Source organism: Muscardinus avellanarius (assembly GCF_963383645.1).
Source record: "Muscardinus avellanarius genome assembly, chromosome: 2".
Classification (NCBI taxonomy): Eukaryota; Metazoa; Chordata; class Mammalia; order Rodentia; family Gliridae; genus Muscardinus; species Muscardinus avellanarius.
Genome location: NC_137787.1, coordinates 77,381,167 through 77,401,502, shown reverse-complemented (window position 1 = coordinate 77,401,502; position 20,336 = coordinate 77,381,167). Strand labels below are relative to the sequence as shown.

The 20,336-nt window shown below is 36.2% G+C and overlaps 1 protein-coding gene across 1 annotated transcript in view; it reads right to left on the bottom strand.

The window, feature by feature from the left end:
* Positions 1-20,336, bottom strand: part of CCDC148 (coiled-coil domain containing 148) — a gene marked incomplete at its 3' end in the record, with an annotated part of 198,850 nt that overhangs the window by 45,229 nt on the left and 133,285 nt on the right. Inside the window, exon 10 of the mRNA XM_080689084.1 lies at positions 19,575-19,693. Within this exon, the coding sequence (XP_080545210.1) occupies positions 19,575-19,693 (119 nt within the window). The remainder of the gene's footprint in view (positions 1-19,574; positions 19,694-20,336) is intronic.

Below are 20,336 nucleotides of genomic sequence, written 5' to 3'. Positions count from 1 at the left end.
ATTATCTAAAAGTGCTTAGTGAAACTCCTTAGCTCAGAAGTTAGTGATAAAGATATTAATAAAGTATAAAGTGGTCACCTCTACATCATTCACAAAATACTGTGTGAGACACTGGGTAATGCAGTGACCTTTAGCTGCCAAGGAGCTACTTGCAAGTTTCTATAGCAAAGAGAAGCTTACAAGTTCTATAGCACAAATAATGGACTAAGATAAAAGCTTTAGTTACTGGAGAAGACAGTTTGAGATAATTAATTCTCAAAATGACCATAGCACCAAAATAATTAATTCTCAAAATAACCACAACACCGAAATCTCTTATCTGGAATTATAGCATCTGTGTTGACTCCATTGAAAAATCCCTGGTGAAACAAAAATAATGATTATGAAGGGAGCACAAAATTTCTAATTTTATATTAAAATGCATTTTAAACCATTTCTGAATATTGTTTGCCATCTAACAAACAGATTTACTGACATTCCATTTTATGACCTGAATAAGTAGCTTCAACAAATCAACCCTGCATATAGTAGAAATCCACTATTCTTTTTAATGAGCCACGATTTCTAAAATTGTAAGTCATTGTTGTAAACAATAAAGTAAAAACAACCCAAACTACTTAACATAAGACCCTCTTTGATTGTGGTTTTGGAGGGACCATAGATACACAACCATCCTTGCATACATTGGAAGCAAATCATCATCCAAGACCTCTACAATGACCCTTGGCTCTGGCATCTCTACCCAGCTGGTGTTCCGTCTGCCCGCTGGCACGAGCTTGCTTCATTCTCACATTAAAATGGCTATATGTTGCTTTGGGCATAAATTTCTTAGCTTCCTTCTGTCAATCATGCTTGCTCAGCTAAGCTCCTCTGGAAAACTACTACAATTATATATAATCTGTGTTTCCATTCTCTCTCTCTCTCTCTCTCTCTCTCTCTCTCTCTCTCTCTCTCTCTCTTTCTCTCTCTCTCTCACACACACACACACACATACACATACACACACAAATACACACACATACGCCACAGTTAGTTTTGTTATCTTGGTGTAAGTACTGTGATCATTGCTATTATTATTTTAGGCAAAGTTGCCTCAATAGATTGCCAAATAGTATGTTGGCTATCAGTGAGGTCCCTTTCAGTCTTTTAAATTAATGTTAATTTGCAAAGCATTTCTAATATACATTTGAAAGATAAAATAAATAGCTTTACTAAGAACTGTTTGTTTAATAGCTCACTGTGATCCTTGATCTACATCATTTGGCATATTCACTTGGAATGGAGAATTGGTTGACAGAGAGTTAATGAACAAGAGCATCTTCACTAATTTTTTGAAATCTCATGCTGAGAAGCAAAAACATAACAAATGTTTATAAGTTTCAGATTAAGTCACTTTACTAAACATACTCTTTAAAAATCTCAAACATTAGACTTCTTCAAATGCCCTTAATGCCTTCTGATACATGCTGAAATTTGCACATTGTTAAGGAAAGACATGAAAAATAGAGAGAAACATCTGGTTTTACTACTTTGAAAATGCAATAACTGTCAATTCCCCAATGCTGGCAAGCACCCTAAAAACACACACTAGATTAGCAAAGCCAATTTAGTGTTAGGAAGACAGCTGGCGCTACCTTCTTTCTTTCCAAATGGTCATTGACATCTTAAACTTCAAATGTTTTCTATTTTACACTGCAGGAAGATACTATTAAAATGACTAGCATCTAGTGTGTGTGTGTGTGTGTGTGTGTGTGTGTGTCTGTGTGTGTGTGTTTACTATAGGAATCAATGTTTTCTTCATTACACACACACAACACACACACACACACACACACACACACACACACACACACACACACAGACTGATTAAACATGCAAAACTCTTGTTTGAAAATATTGTCCAGAATTGGCAAATTCTTCCATGAATACAAGTTTTCATTTACATAGTTTGCCTGAACTATTTCAATGAAGATATAGCGTTGGGAAAAGAGAAATTATGGGATTTCTATAAAAAGTGGAATCTTTTCAAGATCCTAATAGATGATTTGGAGCCTATACTTTAAAAAGTGTAGAACAAAATCTAGTAAAATGGTTTTCAAGTTCTGTTTATTTTGGAATCTTTAATAATTTATTTATTTTATTATTATTTCTTTTTTGGTGGAACTGGGGTTCTTGGAAACACTTCTACCTCTGGGCTACACTCCCAGGCCTACTTTTATACTTTTTTATTTAGAAACAGGGTCTCTTAAGCCAGCGCGTCTGGCGTCGAACTTGCGTGATCCTCCTGTCTCTGCCTCCCAAGCACGGGGATTACAAGTGTGCGCCACCACACCAAGCTTAAAATTTTATTTTTTAATGCTGGAGCCAGAATTTTCCCATCAGTAAGAATGAGTTAGCTGGTCTGGTGTTGGGTTTGAGCATCAGAAAGCTTAAAAGCTCCCAGGTGATTCTAATATAGCAAAGAGTGGAAGAACAACTGCTTTAGTATTGACATTAGCATGGACTGATAATGTTCATAGAACCTCAAATGTCCATTTGTTGGTTTTGCCCAACTTCAGTTTTCTGGTTGTGAAATTATATCTAGAAACTGTTTAGCTAAGTAAATCTGCCTTTTAGAAATCTTTAAGAATTACCTCCCAGATTGTATAGTTGAAAATTTTAACATAATAATAATAATAATAATAATAATAATAATAATACCACAAAAAGGTAAGATGAGAAATGCAGGGTATTTATTAAATTACAAGCTACAGCAATGAAAATGAAAAAACTGAAAGGCCACAATTTTATTTATGCTTCTAAAAACAATAATTGGGAAATACTGAGGAAGGATAGTATGTTAACTACAAGAAAATGAGACTTTACAAGAGTTAAGAGATTGAACATTTTAGTAAGCATTTATAAAATATCATAATGATGAGGGGAGAGGAGTGCTTGTGCATAGAAGAGTGGTTCAATTTCTGTCAATGAGTCAGACCTGACTGTTGTGCATCCTGATTTTCAACTCCTCCTCCCCAAGAGCATAACCTTTCTCTATCTAATATACAGGATATGTGGTAAAGTTTGGAGACAGGATAAATGTTTAAGGTCACCTGATAACAAAAGAAACAAAAACATCCAGGACCCACTAGAGCCTGACAGATATACACTGCCATGACCAGACCTGTGGCACCAGCCAAACTAGTAGGAAGTAGGAAGGGTGTGGGGAGCAAGTGTATTCATAGACTTGAATGGAACAAAAGAAAGGACGACTACATGAAAAAGAAGAGAGTTTAGCTTCCAGCAGTGAATGGAAGAAGAAGATCTTGGGGAAAGCTAGTAGGAATGTCAAAATGGGAAGGGGCTGGGATGGACAGTAAAAGTCTTGGAGTACTAAGTTAGAGAATAAATGTTATGTTAAAAATAAAGTAGAAATGTATTTTCTTATGTAATTTTGAAGACTTCTACTTTTGTTACATAAAAAAATAAGGGGCACTTAATTTAATACTTTCATATTTGGATTGGTATATTAACTTTACATTTAATACTACTTCCCAGTTTGCCCAGCAATTTGAGGACCATGACCAGAAAAGTCAATGAAACTGGAAAAGTTTTGCATTATTTGAAAAATAACAATGTGAATTTTCTTAATATCAGAAATATATGCTTACTGTGAAATTTTAAAAAAATGCAAAAATATAAAAATGAAATTAGAGGACTTCCGGGAAGATGGCAACCGAGAAAAGCGGGGCTTAAGAGCCCCGCTAACAACCAATCTCCATGACCACAAAATCAGCGCCTTTCATAGCCAGAAAACACCATCACCAGAAAAACAAAAAAATCACCAGGCTCCACAGAGGAGGGGGACTCAGAACGGAGCTCAGAGCCACAGAGGAGATATACCGGCCTCACGCCCAAGGACACGGCAGCAGTGCCTTACTGCCAGCGGCAGCGGCGACTTCACTGGACAGCTATGGCTACAGACCAACACACTTAACAGCCCACCAGGCTCCAGACAGAAGCGGCGGACAGTGAGCCGAGGGACTCAGAGCAGAGCTCAAAACCAGAGAAGAAATACGCCAGTCTCATGGCCGAGGGCGTGGCAGTGGCGCCATATTGCCACCAGTGGCAGCAGCAGCGAATTCACCGAGTCCATTACAGCTCCATCTGCATACTCAACAACAGTGAGTCAAATTGCGGGCCCCAGAGGAGAAATCCTAGTACTGCACTCCCAGGGACTTGACCCAGTGGGGGAGTGGCGGTGGCAGAGATATCACACCATAGGAGAACGCCCAACCTGGCACCCCCCTCATAGTCTAAAGTAGCCTCTATCGACTCCCTGGGTCTGAGACTCTGCGATACAACCCAGTAAAGGAGTAGTGGGGTCTGAGATACCACAGACTCGAGATCCAGAGCACCTTAAGTGAAGTCATAGTGACCCAAGGGAAGAACCCAGAGAAGGCACAAACTTCCAAAATCATGGGAAAGAGGAATAACAATGGAGCAATGAATGCCCACAACCCCACAACATCAGAACCCAATAAAACAGAAATTTAGAGGTTTCTAGAAGATCAAATCAGGAAAATAACTGTAGAAATAATAGAGGTGTTTAAAAAAAGAATTCAGAGAGAGCCAAAAAGAGATAAAGGATGCAATTAATGAAGTAAAGGCCTCAATTCAAAGTACAAACAACCAATTAGACCACATGGAGAATAGAATCTCGCTCTTAGAAGATGATCAATCCAAAAATGAACGCATAGTTTCTAATCTAGAAAAAAATATCCGACAGTAGGAATCTGACATAGGAGAAATATGGGCCCATTTTAAGAGAGCTAACCTAAGAAAAATTGGAATAGAGGAGGGAAAAGAAAGTGAAACCAAAGGGATCAACAATCTCTTCAAGGAAGTAATAGCAGAAAATTTTCCAGACATAGAGCAAGAGGTCGATACACAGGTCCAGGAAACTTATAGAACCCCCGTTAGAGAGGATCAGAGAAGAGGATCCCCACGCCACATAATTGTCAAAATGACCAATGTGGAAGCCAAGCAGAGAATCTTAAAGGCAACAAAAACAAAGGGCCAAGTGACATTCAGAGGCAAACCAATTAGAATCACTCCAGACTTCCCAAACCAAGTCATGAGAGCCAGAAGGGCTTGGAGTAACATATTCCAAACTCTGAAAGAAAACAACTTCCAGCCAAAAATTTCCTACCCAGCAAAACTTTCTATCAAATTAGATGGGGAAATAAGAAGCTTCCATGACAAACAGAAACTGAAGGAATTTATGTCTTCAAAACCAGCGCTAGAGAAAATACTCAAAGAGATTAACTACAAAGAAGAAATAGGTAACACACACCAGAACCAGAGAAACAAGATTTTCCATCCAACAGACAACTAAGATTGGTTATCTGTGGAGATTCATTATTTATGTTAGTCTTTTACCTATCTCTAAATTGTATTGTTTGCTTTTATTGTTGTTAATTTTTAGGATTTCTAGTTGGAATATTAATATACCTTCAGATATAGCAATTGGAAATATTTTATCCCATTCTATCAGTAACTTTTAACTCTGTTTACATTGTCTTTGGATATACAATATTTTTTTTTCTTTTTAGGGAGTTTGTATACTCTTCTGTTGCCTGTGCCATTGAAATCATATCCAGGAAATCACTGCCAATTTCAATGTTGTGAGGTTTTATGACCCAGATTTTCTCCTAAAAGTTTATAGTCTTAAGATTTATATTTAGGTCTTTTATCTATTTTGAGTTAATATTTGTATATGGGATTAGGTAAGGGTCCAATTTTATTATTTTTCATGTAATTATTATTTTTCAACAATATTTAGTTAAAAGATTAGTATTTCCTCCACCAAATGTTCGTGGAAACCTTGTCAAAAATAACTTGACAATATAGGGAAGAATTTAGCTCTAGGCTTTTATTTAACTCCAATGGTTTATATATCTGCCTTTAGAACAGTACTACACTGTTTCAATTATTGTAGCTTTATATGGTTTGAAATCAGAAAATATATATCTTCTAGCTTTGTTCTTTTTCAAGATCGTTTTGGGTATCTAGAGTCCATATTCCATATTAGGATAGAGTTTTTTTCTGAAAAATAAATATATAAATATATGATAGTTTCACCTAAAAAGAAAAAAATATTCTCTGGTAAGAAAGAAAGCAAAAAGAAATATTGAAATGTTATCTTTAAGTTATCAAAAGCTTGGTATCAGACAAATGAAACTGTTCTGTGAGATTATCATTTTTAATTTTGGATAAATTGCTATAATACTAGATGTCAACCACTAAGCCAAGCATGGGAAGGAGGGATGGGGAGGGAATGGGGTGGGGATCGGGTGGGGGCTGACTGGATGATGTGTGCATGTATGTCTACAAAAGTTTTTTTGTATCCCACTATGATGTATGAATACAGTGCACCAATAAAAAATAAAAAATAAAAATAAATAAAAATGAAATTATCCTTTATTATCTAGAAACAGAAACTGTTATCACAGAGTTATATTTCTTTCTATATTTTTCTTTAAATAGATATTACAAAATTTTGGAAATATCAGCGTCATATATTCATTTTCACTGTAAATCACAACCTCTTTGGCCACTCTACTTTTATAGAAGGGAGAGACTGCTAAAATCTTCTAATGTTAGCTCTATATTATTTACCCTGCCGTAGACTGAACTGCAGTCACTGGAAGGAGAGGGATCTTAGTAGAAACTCTGAAATAGGTATGGGAGAATCCAAGAGTAAGTTCCTTATTTCCCTGGCATAAAATGCCTCCTAGGGAAGCCTAGCATCATGTCAAAAGTGGTATGGAAAGAGAGTAAGGTGTCCAGAGATTGCGTAAGAAAGGATTTGTTGCTCATAGTGTACACAAGGCCTTATTAGAAGCACAAGCCAGGTTATGGGGAAACAAGGGACTGGTAAGACCTAAAAAAGGAAACAAGAACTCACTGAAGAAGAGACTCTCAGGGCTATAGGCAATGGCAGGTGTGTGGCCAGCGGCAGCATATATGAATCTGCACCTTAAGGCTAATATGCCTAAAGGCATATGTGGATCTGATTACGTTACCAGCAGAATTGAGGTCTGATACTGACTCCCAGGAAAAAGCAATACAAAGGACATCATAGCAAGCATAGTAAAGACCCTGAAGGATTCAGGATGTGGAAAAAAAAAAAAAACACAGCAGGGTCTAAAATGTATACAGAGGGAAGATGATGAGTGAGGGAAGCAGCACATACCAGTCCTGCTGACACTTGATCTCTATCACCATAAAAACAGAGTTTTGACAAAAGAAAAAAAAATGCAACATAAATTTGAACAAAAAAACCGACAAGTGAAAGGTGGCAGAAAAAAAGCTAGAAGTTCAGAGCAGAGAGCAGAAAAGGACCCCCCCTACCTCAAATGGCTGAGGCTGTGCACTGGTGGTGCCATCTTGCCTCACCACACTGGGACTGCCAGAGACACACAGGAAAAAAAGCAAATGACTTGAAATAAGTGGCTCCAACTCATCAGAATTGTAATCCATCTGCTCCTCTTAGACAGAACCAAACTACAACTTGCAGCAGTGGCAGCCAAGCTCACCATGCCTCTAGACATCCAGAGCAGTGCACAATAACAAGGTAAGTGAACCAGCCATCCCTGCAGGAGACCATCCAGTGTGGCTGCAGGGACTCGTGCAGCAAGCTGTAGAATTTTAGGGTCTGAGACTTAGCAGTTCACCCTGGCAAAGTTGGGGATGGAGTCTGCTGTTGGACGTAGCAGAGGTGTGGATTAGCAGACCGCCTACAGAACCAATCAGGCAAAAAGGCCTACAGTTCCAGGGCTCAGAGCCCTAGTAAGATCACCACAAACGACCCAATTTTGATGACCAAGGAGAAGTCAGATCAACCCAGCTCTAGCTGTGGAGAAAGGAATTTCTATGCATACACTGGATTTGGTCCCAGCAGCACCCTCAGGCTACACAGACAGAGAAAGACTCAGGCTCAGCATCAGTGGAAAGTATGGAGGGAGACCTTCACTTAACACTAGATCCAGCCCCATTGATGTCAGCTGCCTGCATCGACTGGAAGAGTCTCAGAGACAGGTCCATTCTGAGATCAGAGACCCGGATTGCAGCAGGAAAGGTGCTGGTGGCACCGGTGCCTGCACACAGAGAGACTCCAGAGGCAAAATCTGCTCAGTGTTCATATATTTGTAGGGTTGCATTATTTTGCTGTTGTTTTATTTTGTATTTTTTGTGTGTATGTTTGTTTGCTCTCTTCCCTTCCCCTTTCAAAAGCCTCTTTCTTCATAATATCTACTCTCTTCATCTCTTTTTTCCTTATGCTTTCTTTTCTCTTTTTTGTCTTGTATTAAATCCACTTCATATCACTATACTAAATGCTCTATATTGCTTACTAGAATCCTACTACATATTTTCTCTTTTGTTTGTTTGTTTGTTTGTTTGTTTGTTTGTTTGTTTTGGTGGTACTGGGGTTCCTGGAAACCCTTCTACCTACAGGCTACACTCCCAGCCCGATTTTTATACTTTTTTATTTGGAAACAGGGTCTCTTAAGCCAGCGCTGCTGGCTTCGAACCTGCGTGATCCTCCTGTCTCTGCCTCCCAAGTGGGGGGATTACAAGCGTGCGCCACCACGCCCAGCCATATTTTCTATCTCTATTCTCTACTATATATTACCTTACCAAACTCATATTCTCATTCTATTTGATCCTGTTTGTGACTTTATTCTATTCTTGCATTTATAACCTAATCACTTTCCTCCTCATTCAACTTACATCATTGAATATAATAGCACTTGCCCTTGTATATACCAGCTGACACCTACAGACTGAGAGAACTCTATCAAAAGCAACAAAGATACAAACTTCTGAGATTATGAGATGGAGGAGTAACAAAGAAGCAATGAACTCCCACAACTTCACAATAACAGAACCTGACAACACAGAATTGCAGAGATTGCAGGAAGGACAAATCAAAAATTTAATATTAGAAATAAGACAGGATTTCCAAAAAATATTGAGTGAGCCTAAAAGAAATAAAGGATGCAGTCATTGAAGTGAAGGCATTAATACAAACAATAAAGAATAGATTAGACCACATGGAGAATAGAATCTCTCTCTTAGAAGATGATCACACCAAAAATGAATGCATAGTATATAATTTAGAAAAACATTTTGACAGCATGAATTGGACATTGAAGAGATATGTGCCCATCTTAAAAGAGCTAACCTAAAAATAATAGGCATAGAAGAAAGAAAAGAAGGTGAAACCAAAAGGATCAACAATCTTTTCCAGAACATAATGTTAGAAAAATTTCCAAACAGAAAAAGAGGGTAATACACAGGTAGGAAACTTATAGAACCCCCTTTATAAAAGATCAGAGAAAAGGTTCACCATGCCACATAATAGTCAAAATGACCAATGTAGAAGCCAAGAAGAGAATCTTAAAGGCAACAAAAACAAAAGACCAAGTGACATTCAGAGACAAACCAATTAGATCACACCCGACTTACAAAACCAAGTCATGAAAGCCAGAAGGACCTGGAGTAACTACTCCAAACTCTGAAAGAAAACAACTTGCAGCCAAAAATTTCCTACCCAGCAAAACTATCTCTCAAATACAAAGCAAAAAATTCTTTTTGAAAAACAGAAACTGAAAGAATTTATGTCTTCAAAACTAGCACCAGAGAAAATACTCAAAGAGATAACTACAAAGAAGAAATAAGTAATACATGCCACAACCAAAGAAACAAATTATTTCCATCAATCAAACAAACACTACCTCAAACAGAAGTTAAAATTCAAAATGTTAGTAATTAAAAACCATCTCTCAATAATCTCACTGAACATAAATGGCCTTAACTCCCCAATAAAAAAGACATAAGGAGGCAAAATGAATTAAAAATCAGAATCCATCTATTTGCTGCCTGCAAAAAATACACAAGTAAAGATAGTAGCAAACTAAAGATGAAGGGCTAGAACAAGGTAATTCAAACTCGAAGACAAGCAGGAGTAGCAACTATGATATCAGACAAGTTAGACTTTAAGCCTAAGTTTATTAGAAGAGGCAAAGCAGGTCATTTTTTACTGGTAAATGGAACAATCCAGCAAGAGGAAATAATAATAGTCAACATTTATATCCAAAACATAGGTGCAGCCACTTTCATAAAACAAATTCTTTGTGACATTAAGTCACACATAGATCCCAATATGATAAAACTGGGAGAATTCAACACTCCTCTCTCATTAGTAGACTGACCTTCAAGACAAAAAGTCAGTAAAGATGCCTCAGACCTAAAGAACACCATAAACCAAATAAACCTATTAGACACATACAAAATATTCTACTCAACTATAGCAGAGTTTACATTTTTCTCAGCTGCTCATGGAACCTTCACCAAAAGAAACCACATCCTGGGCCACAAAGTGAGCACTAGCAAGTTTAAAAACTTTGATATATATCCCTGTGTTTTTTCAGACCATAATGGAATAAAACTAGAAATCAACTATAAGAAGACCCAGAGTAACCACATAAACACGTGGAAACTGAACACCATGCTACTGAATGAGAAAGGGTCATAGAAGTAGTAAGGGTAAAATTAAGAAAGTCCTAGAAACAAACAAAAATAGAGATACAATATATCAAATTTCTGGGACACCTTGAAGGCAATATTAAGAGGAAAGTTCATAGCACTGAGTGCCCACATAAGAAGAACAGAAAATCACCAAATAAATAACCTAATGACATACCTCAAAGCCCTTGAATAACAGAAACAGACTAACTTCAAAACTAGTAAAAGACAGGAAATGATTAAAATCAGAGCAAAAATCAATGAAGCAGAGAATAAAAAACACAGAAAATCAACAAAATCAAAAGCTTGTTTCTTGAAAAAATTAAGAAGATAGATAAACCACTATTCAATTTAATAAATAATCAGTCCAAATTATGAAAGAGATGAAAAAGGAAATATTACCACTGACAGTGTAAAATCCAGAGGATTATCATAAACTACTTTGAAAATCTATACTCCAAAAAAATGGAAAATCTGAAAGAAAGTTACAATTATCTAGATAAATATAACCTTCCTAAACTGAGTCAAGAATATATAGAAAATTTAAACCAACCAATAACAATCAAAGAGATTAAAACAGCGATACAGAGCCTACCATCAAAGAAAAGCCTAGGACCAGATGGTTTCCTAAGTGAATTTTATAAAACCTTGATACAAGAGCTAATCCCAATACTCTTCAATCTGTTTTGTGAAAGAAGAAGAAATGGGACTCTCCCAAATACAGTCTACAAAGCCAACATCACATTAATACCAAAACCAAATAAAGATAGCTCAAGGAAGGAAAACTACAGGCTTATATCTTTGATGAACTTAGACACAAAACTGCTAAACAAAGTACTAGCAACATGCATTCACCACATCAAGAAAATTATACACCATGACCAAATAGAGTTCATCCAGAGATGCAAGATGTATCAACACATGGAAATCAATCCATGTAATTGATCACATAAACAGAAACAAAGACAAAAATTACATGATTATTTCAATAGATGCTAAAAACACATTTGACAAAAATCTAACATACATTTATGCTAAATGCACCACAGAAAATTGGAATAGAAGGAATATACCTTAACCTCATAAGGACAATATACAAAAAGCCCACAGCCAACATCATAATAAATGGGGAAAAACTTCAAGCATTCTCTCTAAAAACAATAACATGACAAGGATGTCCATTATCACCACTTTTATTCAATACAGTACTTGAGACTCTAGTAAGAGCAATAAGGGAAGAAAAGAAAATCAAAGGAGTAAAAATAGAAAAAGAAGAATTTCAGATGACATGATATTACACTTAAAATACTTAATAACTCAACCCCAAAGCTTATAGAACTGATAAGCAAATTCAGCAAAGTATCTGGATACAAAATCAATCTTAAAATATCAGAAGCTTTCCTATATGCCAACCATAAATTCACTGAAAATGAAAACATTTCCACCCAGGATATCCCACAAAAAAGTAAAAAACTTAAGAATAAATGTAACCAAGGAGGTAAAAGACCTCTACAAAGAAAATTATAAAATATTGAAAAAATCAAAGAAGAACTTAGAAGATGAAAAGATCGTCCATGTTCTTGTATAGGCAGAATAAGTATCAAAATGGCCATTCTTCTAAAAGTAATCTATAGATTTAATGTGACACCTATTATATTACCAAGGTCATTTCTCAAAGACATAGAAAAAACAAGTCCTTAAATTGATTTGGAACAAGAAAATAAACCAGAATAGCTAAAGTAGTTCTCAACAAGAACCACATAGGAAGCATCACAATATCTGACTTCAAAAGCAGCATGGTACTGACACAAAAACAGATACATAGACCAATGGAGCAAAATAGAAGGCTCAAAAACAAATCCACACACTTACAGCCATGTGTGGGTGATGTTACAAGGTTTAGAGGTGGGTGTGGCTGAAGAAGGTGGGGAACCGAGGCGTGGCCTTGAGCACCACTTCTGTTCCTGGCCCCTCCTCTTAGTCACTTTCTGCTTCCATCCTCAAAGAGCTGAGAAGCTTTTTTCCTGCTACCATGATGTTTCTGCCAGTGTTGACTATGGACTGAACCTCTGAAACCATGAGTCGAAATTATTTTGGTCACCATGACAAAAAAAGTTAACTAATACATGTCTACCAAAAAATTTAAAAATACATATGTGGCTCACATATTTCTACTGGATACCACTGCCTTATACTCTGGGGAGGAGGAAGACACTGATGACACTAAAAAGTCAGAACACACAAGCCAACTAGTCATCTCATCCCTCTACTTGGAGGAGGATGCCTAACCTCCAGTAGAGATTTGTTTGTTCTTTGTCTGAAAGAGATCATCTGAAATGGGGCAGTTCTGAAATGAAAGAGTTTAAAGATATTTCTAATGGAAAAGGCTCCTTCTGCTCTTCACTGCCTTGAGGAAGAGAGCTCGTGAGGAAATTGAAATAAATTACTGATGTCATTTACTGAAATTAAAAAGCTACTATTCTTTATGCACTTGGGAGTGCTGTGAGGATTTGATCTCAATACAGAGTCTTTTATAAAATCTATATCATACTTTACATAAATTTTGAACCTTGCTTTTTAACAGCCATCATGCATACATTAATATTAATCTCTCCCTAAAAGGGAAAACTATATTATTTTGTAAAACATTATAAAAATAATATTGAAGTGGAATACTTTCAGCAATAAAAGGGTGGGGAAGCCTAATGAAATATGCCACTACATGGATGAATCTCAAAAATATTATGCCCAGGAAAAGAACCCAGATGCATTCCATTTATATAAAATGTCCAGAAAGGCAGTTCTCTCATGGCAGAAATCAATTAGTGGCTATTTGGGGCTGGAAGTGAGATAGAAGACTAATGATAATGGACAGAAAAGATTTTTATGGAGTGATAGAAATTATCTAAAACTCGACTTTAGCAAGGTTGCACAGCTCTAAATTTACTGAAGATCATTGAATTATACACTTAAAACAGGGGAATATATGACAAATACTGTGTTCTTAAATAAACAAATTTACTAAGTGTTAAAAGTAGCAGTGTTTAGTATTTTTCAATAAAGTATGGTGAATTTTTGTACATTATTATGAAAAGATAAAGAAAGAGAAAAGTAGAAGAAATAAAAAACTATCAATGATCTTGTCTTTGGTGAGCACCCAAATGTCCACTAACTTTTTAGGACAGCAAAAATAAAATAAGAACTACTTAGAAATTAGATAATATAAACACAATTTAAAATTTTGTAGAATGCAGCCAAAGATACACAGCAAAAAAAAAAAAACTCCCCAAAAGTACAGACCAAAAAAAATGTAGTAGGAAATGAAAGACATTGAAAATACAGTAACTAAAGCTTTCAACCCAAGAGACCAGAAAAATTCAACATCAGGTTTTTTCTTTGTCTTCCCTCAGATTTGTCTCCAATAAAAAGGGTCCCCAAAGCTAACACTTCACAAATACTTGTCAGCTCGGGTAAGTGCTGCACCCTACTGCCACTACCTGAGTGCAGACATTTCTTCTTACAGAGCTTTATAAAGGGAACTTAGAATTGGCTTCTCAATCACCAATTTTTACCTAATCAAAAATAATTTCCAAAATAATCCAAAATAATTTCCAAACTTTCACCACAAAAATCTGCTGAATTTCTAAAGGAGCTACGAGCAACTAGAACCAGAGAGCTATTTTGGAGGTATGTTCCTAGGAGACTAAATCTGATATACATGTCATTTCTCCTTAACAAAATTCCAAAGCAAAAAGTCAACTGGATTTTTAAATGATATTTGACATAAGAATAGCTATTTTTGAAAAGAACAATGAGTGAACACTTGTTCCATTAGAAAGCAAAGCAGAATGATAGAAACAGCATGGTATCCATGTAGAAATATAAATATAGATCTTTTTTATTTTATCTAATCAAGAGTCCATATGGCTATAAAAGTATAATTAGAAATATAATATATAATAAATGTGGCATTTCAAATCAGTGGGTAAGGATGAATCATTAAGTAATTGGTATTGAGATAATTGGCTATCAATTTAGAAAAAATTAAAGTCAGTTAGCTCATATCATTCATGAAAATAAATCCAGATGGCTACAGAGCTAATTTTTAGAAAATATGAGAAAAATATATATTCTTTTTAAAGAATCAGTGATGCTTATTTGCAGAGATGCCATGTATCATTCATGTATACTTTTGAAGTTTGGGCTTTTTAAAAATGATTACTGAACAGGAGTATAAATGGGGCATGATGTCCAATATTGCCCCTGCTTGCTAAGATGTGTGCCATGGTTCAGAAGAGGAGCCCTTTCCTAATTTGTTCACTTGTAGCAGGGGTTCTGTGTACTCTGTTGCCATCTTTTCTAACTGGCACAAAGACCTTATTTGCTAGCAGCAACCAATAAATAGTAGTTAATAGTAAATAGATAATTTGCATCTACATAATACTTTTTTTACCCAGTCACTGAATGTGTACCCCCAAAATCCACATGTTGTCACCTTCATCCTTAATATGATGGCATTTGGAGATAAGGTCCTTGGGAAAGGTTGGGTTCTCATGAAGAGATTAGTGCCCTTATATGAAAAGACTTCAAAGAACTTCCTGTCTCTCTCCCTCTGCCAGGTGAGAAGATACACTGAAAAGGCTGCCATTTGTAGACCAGAAACAGAATCCTCATCAGAACCCCACCTGGATCTTGATTTCTAACACCCAGAACTGAAAGAAATAAATTTTCATTGTTTAATCCACTCAATCTATGTTTTTTTATGGAATACCATGCTGAGTAATACAAGTATTATATTTTTAAATGCATTGAGGGTTTATTTAGTTGTTCTTAAACTTATTTTTTTACATAGGAACATATAGATGGTAAGTACATGCATACAGATAATATGTATACATATTTGTTAAATAGCAATGACCTCCAGAAAAGAGTTTTTTTGAGGCTGGTGGTGAAGGGACAACATGCTTTAATTTAAATGTTTTACTTTTTATAAGAATTTCTTTATTATTACATGTTTGAAATACTTGAAATGCTTAAATATTTTGGGAACAATGTTAGAAATGCCTTGTGGTGGCGCACGCTTGTAATCCCCGCGCTTGGGAGGCAGAGACAGGAGGATCGCGCAGGTTCGAAGCCAGCCGCACGCGCTGGCTTAGGAGACCCTGTTTCCAAATAAAAATATAAAAATAGGTCTGGGAGTGTAGCCCGGAAGTAGAAGGGCTTCCAGGAACCCCAGTACCACCAAAAAAAAAAAAAAAAAAGAAATGCCTTGTGTTATAAAAAGTCAATTAATAGGAATCACTTATACTTGACTACTATTTACTATGTCCTAGGCAGTGTGTTACAACAATCTTGGGAAGCAGATACTGTTTATATCTTCCTTGTACAGGTGAGAAAACTGAAAAACAGAGGCATTAAGCAACTTATTAAAACATCATAGAGCTATAAAGGATACAGATAGGATTCCAATTCCAACAACTTGTTTCTAAAACCTTCCATCTCCCGGTGTGGTGGCGCACGCTTGTAATCCCCGTGCTTGGGAGGTGGAGACAGGAGGATGGCGCTGGTTCGGAGCCAGCCTCGCCGGTTTAAGAGACTGTTTCCACATAAAAATGTTAAAAAAAAAAAAAGTTCTGGGAGTGTAGCCCGTGGGAGTGTCTACCGGAGGTAGAAGGGCTTCCAGGAACACCAGTACCACAAATAAAATAAATAAAGAAAGAAATAAAGAAATCCTTTTATCAATGGTATATTGAAAATGAAAATAGAATATTAGGAAATTAGGAGGCCAGTGAAGACTTTGACAAAAAATAATTCCAATAAAATGAAAAGGGCAAAAGACATATTGTAATAGGTTGAGACAGTGAAATATAATTAATAAATAAAATGAATTGCTATATCTTTTTATCATGTTAAGCCACAGGAAATTATTGACATTCAACTGTTTTGGACCTACAAATATGAAATTTCCATATTGTTCAACCACCAGTTTATGAACATTCTCTTTAAGAACCTCAATCCAAAATTTAAAAATGGCAGAAAAAATGGCATAAGTTTTCAAGCCCTCAAAGTGATGTCTGTGCATAATTTGAAGACAGATCTAGAAATGATTTCAAGCCTTTTTATTCCAACATGAAAAAAATGTGCCTACATCGAAACTATTAAACACAACCTTGTGAATTGTATTTCAGTTTTCAAGAAAAATGTTTTAACCAATCAGCCAAATTTCTTCGTGTCAGGATGGTTACATAAGAACACAAGTTTTGGTTCTTGTCAGAAGCAAAAGCTATGAGCTTTTTAACATGTTGAATTCCATCTTCCTAGTTCACAGAATGAGGACTATTCTTTCAAAAATATCACAGTTTTTCTGAGAATTGTTGCTTGTATATTTCCTGATATCTTAAAGGCTTTCCTCATTGATTTCCCATTGACTTGTGACTATTGGATCCATAATTATCTGAGTCTGCAGCATTTCATCAGAGGAATTGAACATGCAAATCATAGACCCTTAAAAGCCAATCAATTCACATGGGCTTTAGATGTTATCCAGTTTTGTTTTACAGAGGACAAGAGAGCCTCGAAGAAGTTAAGTGATGACTTTCCCAAGGTCATACACTATCAAAGAAGAGATAAGAATAAAACCCTGGCTTATGGCTCCTAGTCCTTACTACTTTTTGCTATGCTATTTTGTGGCTATTTTTTCCTGTTATGTAATGCAAATTAATCTGATTTGCTTTCTCTTCTTTTCAACTGAACTTCTGAATCAGCTAATCTTGATAATTACTGGGACATGAAGTGAAAGACTGAAATGACTCTGTAATCAAAGAAGCTCCCTGCTATGAGAAATGATTCTATTAGAAGCATGTCTCCTAATGCTGGGACTTCACATCTGTTTTCTCACCCCATTTAATGTCTTCAGTTCTCTTTCCTTTGCCAGGGATAGTTTTAGACTGTCCAACCAGCCTTTTGCCCACTGCCTTTGCCTTACCCTTTAGTATTTAGCTGTTTGGGGGTTCTTGTCTACTTCCTTATTTCTGAACCATATCATGGCCTTTCTTCTGGTATCCATGTGTATCTCTTTGTACTTATTTATCTGGTTTCTTATTGGTTGCATGACCTTTTAACCCAAGCCCTGGATTTGCTATATTTTTTTATTCTTTCAGTAAAAGATTAGACTCAATTCTAAAATCCTAAACTGCTGGAAAAAGAAGGTAAATTTCACCCAAGAAAATCCTTAGGAATAACTTTCTGTATCTACTGATTCACTCCGCAACTTTGGTTACTTGAGTTTTAGAGAACTGTCACAAAGATCACAAAAGGAACTTCCTAGAGAGAAGTGAACATCATTGTATAAAATAGTTATGTCTTCCAAAGGTATATATAAATCCAAAGAGCATTTTTTAAAAATGGGTCTTATTTTTTAGAGCAGTTTTAAGTTCATACCAAAATTAAATGAAAAGTAAATGCATTAGGGAATCTCACTACTTAAAGAAAACTCATGGTGATGGATGATATGAAAACAAAGATCTATATTCAGTTTATATTATGTGAGAAAAGGGCTAAGGAGCTAAACTAGATGACTATATCAGTTATCAACTCATTGTCTCACCACTCCAGGTTTACTCTTTATTGTCTGCTGTGTGAAAACGTAGCTGGACCCCTTATTTCTCCTCTTAGAGCTGGCACTATATTAAGCTGTGTAGGAAAAGGGTGCTTGAAGGACACTGAAGAAGTTATTTCAGTTATTCCTACTATAAGGTGGCCAGTAGTATCTGAAGGGTACACCTAGTGGCACCTTCACCATTGGAATTCCAATGGCACTTCCATGTCAGTTTCCCATAATTATCAGAGGTCAAAGGTACCACCATGATCAGATTTCCATTGAGAGTTGCAAGTCTCCCAGTGTTCAGCTTCCAGCTTTGGTCTGCCTATACCAAGTGGAGTGCTTCCTGCTTGGCCATGTCTATGAACCACCTCTGCCTTAACCCATCCAAGAATTCTTCCACCATGCAGTGGGCCAGAGACACAGCCTTTACAACGAGGTCTGAATTCCAATCATGTAGAGGGTGCCCCAAATCCCAGACTTGTTTTTTGTATGGAAACACCCCTTCAACCCTATGGTATTGTTCAATTTTTTTGAATCACAGGGATCTTATGTTAGAGTCTATAATTCTAATTTGTATGTGTGGTGCTGGGTATTGAACTCAGGGGCATTCTATCTCTGAGTTACACTCTCAGCCCTATTTTTTATTTTTAAACAGGGTCCCACTGAGTTGCAAAGGGCCTCACTAAGTAGTAGAAGCTGTTCACAAACCGCGATCCTTCTGGCTCAGCTTTCCAAATGCTGGAATTACAAGCATGCGCCATCATGCCCGGCTTAGAGTCTATAATTCTTTGTATTAAGCTTTTCCTGTTCAAATTACTATTTTGTTTCTGTTTTCTGATTGATATTGTAATCTTGGAAGAAAAAATTTAGTTTTAGTGTACTCATACATAAAATGAGGAGAGTGGGCTAGCAGGTCTCAAATATCCCTTCCAGGAATAAAAATGTATCATTCTAGAAAATCCTAGGAGATTTTTCACATATAAGGTAAAAAATTATATCATGAATACCACACAAATGTACGACTGTATATTGTTTTCCCCAGCCTCGGTCACAGTAAATGAGTCTCTCTTCTCATTAGAATAATGGTTTTCTCCTCTGGATCAAAACAAGAAGTCATAGCAGCAGCCAGTATCATTCCATATACACAGTGGGCAGCCAAGTACTATAAAATTTTCTGTGAGAGTTTTAACTAGAAAGCCATCTCACAAACAAAATGTAGATAAAGAGATTTATGTATGAAAATGAGAACATTTAAAATATATTACAGAAATCATTTTAGCCATTTGCAAATACAGGTATTAAGTGGACACATTAATGCTCCCACTGACATTGCTTGTCCTGTTACATTACAGGAGACTCCATTCATCGCCTTGATTATCACACAATTTAAAACTTTTACCTTTCTCTATCTTTTGCTGACTGCTCAGCCATTAGTTTCTTCAGTTCTTCTAGACGCTGAAGATCTCTCCTTTCCATTTCTTGCCACTTCTGTTCTTTCTGAGCCCAGTATTTCTTTATCTATTATATAATATTAAATAAAAACGAAGTTACCAACAGATTAAAAATAAGAGAAAAGCTATCACATTATCGGTTGGTTCACCTAGAAAAGATGAATTTAAATGGCATTTCATCTTTCTGATGCTGTTTCTTAGAACTGCGTGTGATATATTAGCAACAGAAAAATAAATGAAAACATGAAGGCACATGTCCTGAGAAACATCATGGTTTAACAGTTTCTGAAGTGGAAATGTCACTTGTGCTGAGCCCCAAGGTTTTAATCTCTGCATAAAATAATCAACTTTCAGAAACCACAATAAAAGCATGTTACTGTCTCTAAAGTATATGATCTACCTGTTACTCAAGAATATTTTTATCCTCTTATGGTAATGCAGTCTTTAACAAATATAGCATTAAAACTATTTTTATTTTAAAAGCCATGGGTTTATTTATGCTAATGGACAGCAGGATGCTGAAAGCTTTATGCTTCTGGGGAAGTGGCAGGAGATGGGTGGGAGGAAGGAGGAAAAGAACAAATTAGCATGGCTGTGGTATATAGCTGTTTTGACTTATGTGGTAAAATAAAGGTCAGACTTATCAAGTTCAAAAAGGTGAAAGCATTGTTTTTCCTGGGCCTATTTTAATTTTCTTCTCTGAAAATGGA